At 43.4% G+C, this 2,516-nt stretch overlaps 1 protein-coding gene across 1 annotated transcript; it reads left to right on the top strand.

Moving 5' to 3' along the window:
• Positions 1-292: 292 nt before the first annotated feature.
• On the top strand, positions 293-2,064 carry POMC (proopiomelanocortin). Its single transcript, XM_068279023.1, has 2 exons — positions 293-425; positions 1,263-2,064. The coding sequence occupies exons 1-2, from the start codon at positions 297-299 to the stop codon at positions 1,941-1,943; spliced, it is 810 nt and encodes a 269-aa protein (XP_068135124.1). The 5' UTR covers positions 293-296; the 3' UTR covers positions 1,944-2,064.
• The last annotated feature ends 452 nt before the right edge of the window (positions 2,065-2,516 follow it).

The following is a 2,516-nucleotide window of genomic DNA, read 5'->3' as shown; positions in this document are numbered from 1 at the left end:
AGGGTTCTGTGTGAGAGTACGGAGTCCCCACCAGGACTTCTGGCTCACTGGTAAATTAGATGCCTTTTCCCAAAACTGTTCCTACAATGTCCCAAGGATTGTGAGTGATGTCATTAGTTCATTGCTCTCTATATAACACTTGGGGGAGGGGGAGACTACCTGCAATAATATTTTATTTAAGCATATAAAATGACCAAATAAAAAGCACAAATTAATTGGAAATTTTTATACAACAGATTTCTGGAGCTCTACTTTATCCCCCATATGTCTGTACTGTTTTCCAGTTGAATCGGAGAATGTGGCGGCCAATCTGGAGCTGTACATTGGCAATACTCGGGGTGTTTATATTCCATGTCGGAGAGGTCCGTGGCCAGTGCTGGGAGAGCAATAGGTGTACAGACCTGAGCAGTGAGGATGGCATCCTGGTAAGAAAGTGCTTCATTCATGCCTTTTTATCAATGTAACTTTTTAACTCCTGGCTATGCTTATCTTTTAATGACTGCTCTTACTATTTAGACTCTGCTGGCAGTGGCGTAGCTAAGGATCTGTGGGCCCCGATGCAAGTTTTACATGGGGCCCCCCAAGCACTCTATACATAACAATTTATACCGCGCACCAAAACCTGCCATTGGCAACTACAGTGTCAAAGGTGCAAGAAGGGGATGGGGAGCAGTTTGTTAAGGATTACCTCTATTCAAAGTATCTATAGAAGTGACTATTATGAGCACAGGACCAATAGAGAGCTAATACTGTAGTTGAGGGAGGGCCCTTCGGGGCCCCTCTGGCTCAAGGGCCCCGATGCGGTCGCAACCTCTGCAACCCCTATTGCTACGCCCCTGTCTGCTGGGGCGGGGCATATGGAAAAGGGTAGAGTAGGCTTTCTCTCGCATTAAGAAGGGTCCCATATTTTTGTGAACATTGGGGGGGGGGGGGGGTTGCATGACAGCATAAAGTATTATAGCTTCAGGAAGATTTCTTAATTACCTCATAGCTTTGGGTGCTCCAACCAACCATGGAACGATTCATAAAATTCTGCAGCATTCTAGTTCTTCTCCGCTGGCCACTTAAGATTATCTAAAATGTAGACTTTAGTCAGTAATTAGAATGAAGGTGTTAATTTTAGCTAACAACTTCAAAATTTGCGGGATAAATACTGCTATTTTTGAAGTTCCTTTCAATCAAAAAAAATATGAATTCTTGTAATTCATAGACCCCCATTACACTTCGTAGAATCATTAACAATTTTATTTTATATCCAAAAGGAGTGCATTAAAGCATGCAAGATGGACTTATCTGCAGAATCACCTGTATTTCCTGGCAACGGGCACATGCAGCCCCTCTCCGAGAATGTCCGGAAGTACGTCATGAGTCACTTCCGCTGGAATAAGTTTGGCAGAAGGAACAGCACTAACAGTAACAGCGACAATAATAACAACAATAACAACAACAGTCCCGGCTCCAAACGAGAGGATATAGCCAACTACCCCCTATTTCACCTCTTTCCCAATAGCGACAACCAACTCCCTCAGGATGGCACTTTGGAGGAAGAAGCTGCGGACAGGCAAGACAACAAGAGGTCTTATTCCATGGAACACTTCCGATGGGGCAAGCCAGTTGGCAAGAAGAGGAGGCCCATTAAGGTTTTCCCAACAGATGCTGAAGAAGAATCCTCAGAAAACTACCCCTTGGACGAGCTGAGAAGAGAATTGTCTCTAGAATTTGACTACCCTGAAACCGACTCTGAAGAAGACTTGAATGATAGTGATGGGATGGACAACCCAGTTAAAAAAGACAGGAAGTACAAAATGCACCATTTTCGATGGGAAGGACCACCCAAAGACAAGAGATATGGAGGTTTTATGACCCCAGAGCGAAGTCAGACCCCACTAATGACTCTTTTTAAGAATGCTATAATAAAGAATGCCCACAAAAAGGGCCAGTAGGTGAGAATTGGTGAACAGGGTCTTCCGACTCTCTGGCCAGGTGAAACCAGCATGTCTCTTTCTCCAGGTTCTGTCATCCACCCTATGATCAACTCTTAACCAGCCCACTTAGTTAGCTGTCCACCCCGAACCCAGCTTCAGTTCTGTCTCACTTTAGATTGAACGTACTATACAAGCTTAGTGCAATGTCTGGAAAGAATGACCTACAGCAGCACTGTACATAGGGAAAAAGTAGATGTTTCTATCTGTCAATCTCTAGTTTTTGGTTTGCTAAATTATTTTCATATCTGATGAAATGTACAATACTGTAAATGAACGAGAAAATAAACGTTTACAATCTTACTGGCTACCAGACTATTCATTCTTTCTTCAGACTGTGTTTTAAACAGTTGTGGGCATTACCAAAAGAGTTATATCTTAAAGAGAGCCTGAGGTGGGCTAAAAAAAATGAAAAAAAAAAAAGTAAGCTACCTGATCCGCAGGGGTGAGCTGATCAGATAGCTGCAAAAACCACCGCTCCTGTGCGCTGCAATGGCCCACTTTTGTGATTTATAGGTCACAACGCTGCACTGA

Source organism: Hyperolius riggenbachi, chromosome 4, assembly GCF_040937935.1.
Source record: "Hyperolius riggenbachi isolate aHypRig1 chromosome 4, aHypRig1.pri, whole genome shotgun sequence".
NCBI classification, from domain to species: domain Eukaryota; kingdom Metazoa; phylum Chordata; class Amphibia; order Anura; family Hyperoliidae; genus Hyperolius; species Hyperolius riggenbachi.
Note: the sequence above shows the minus strand (reverse complement) of the source record. Positions and strands in the feature narration are given on the sequence as shown.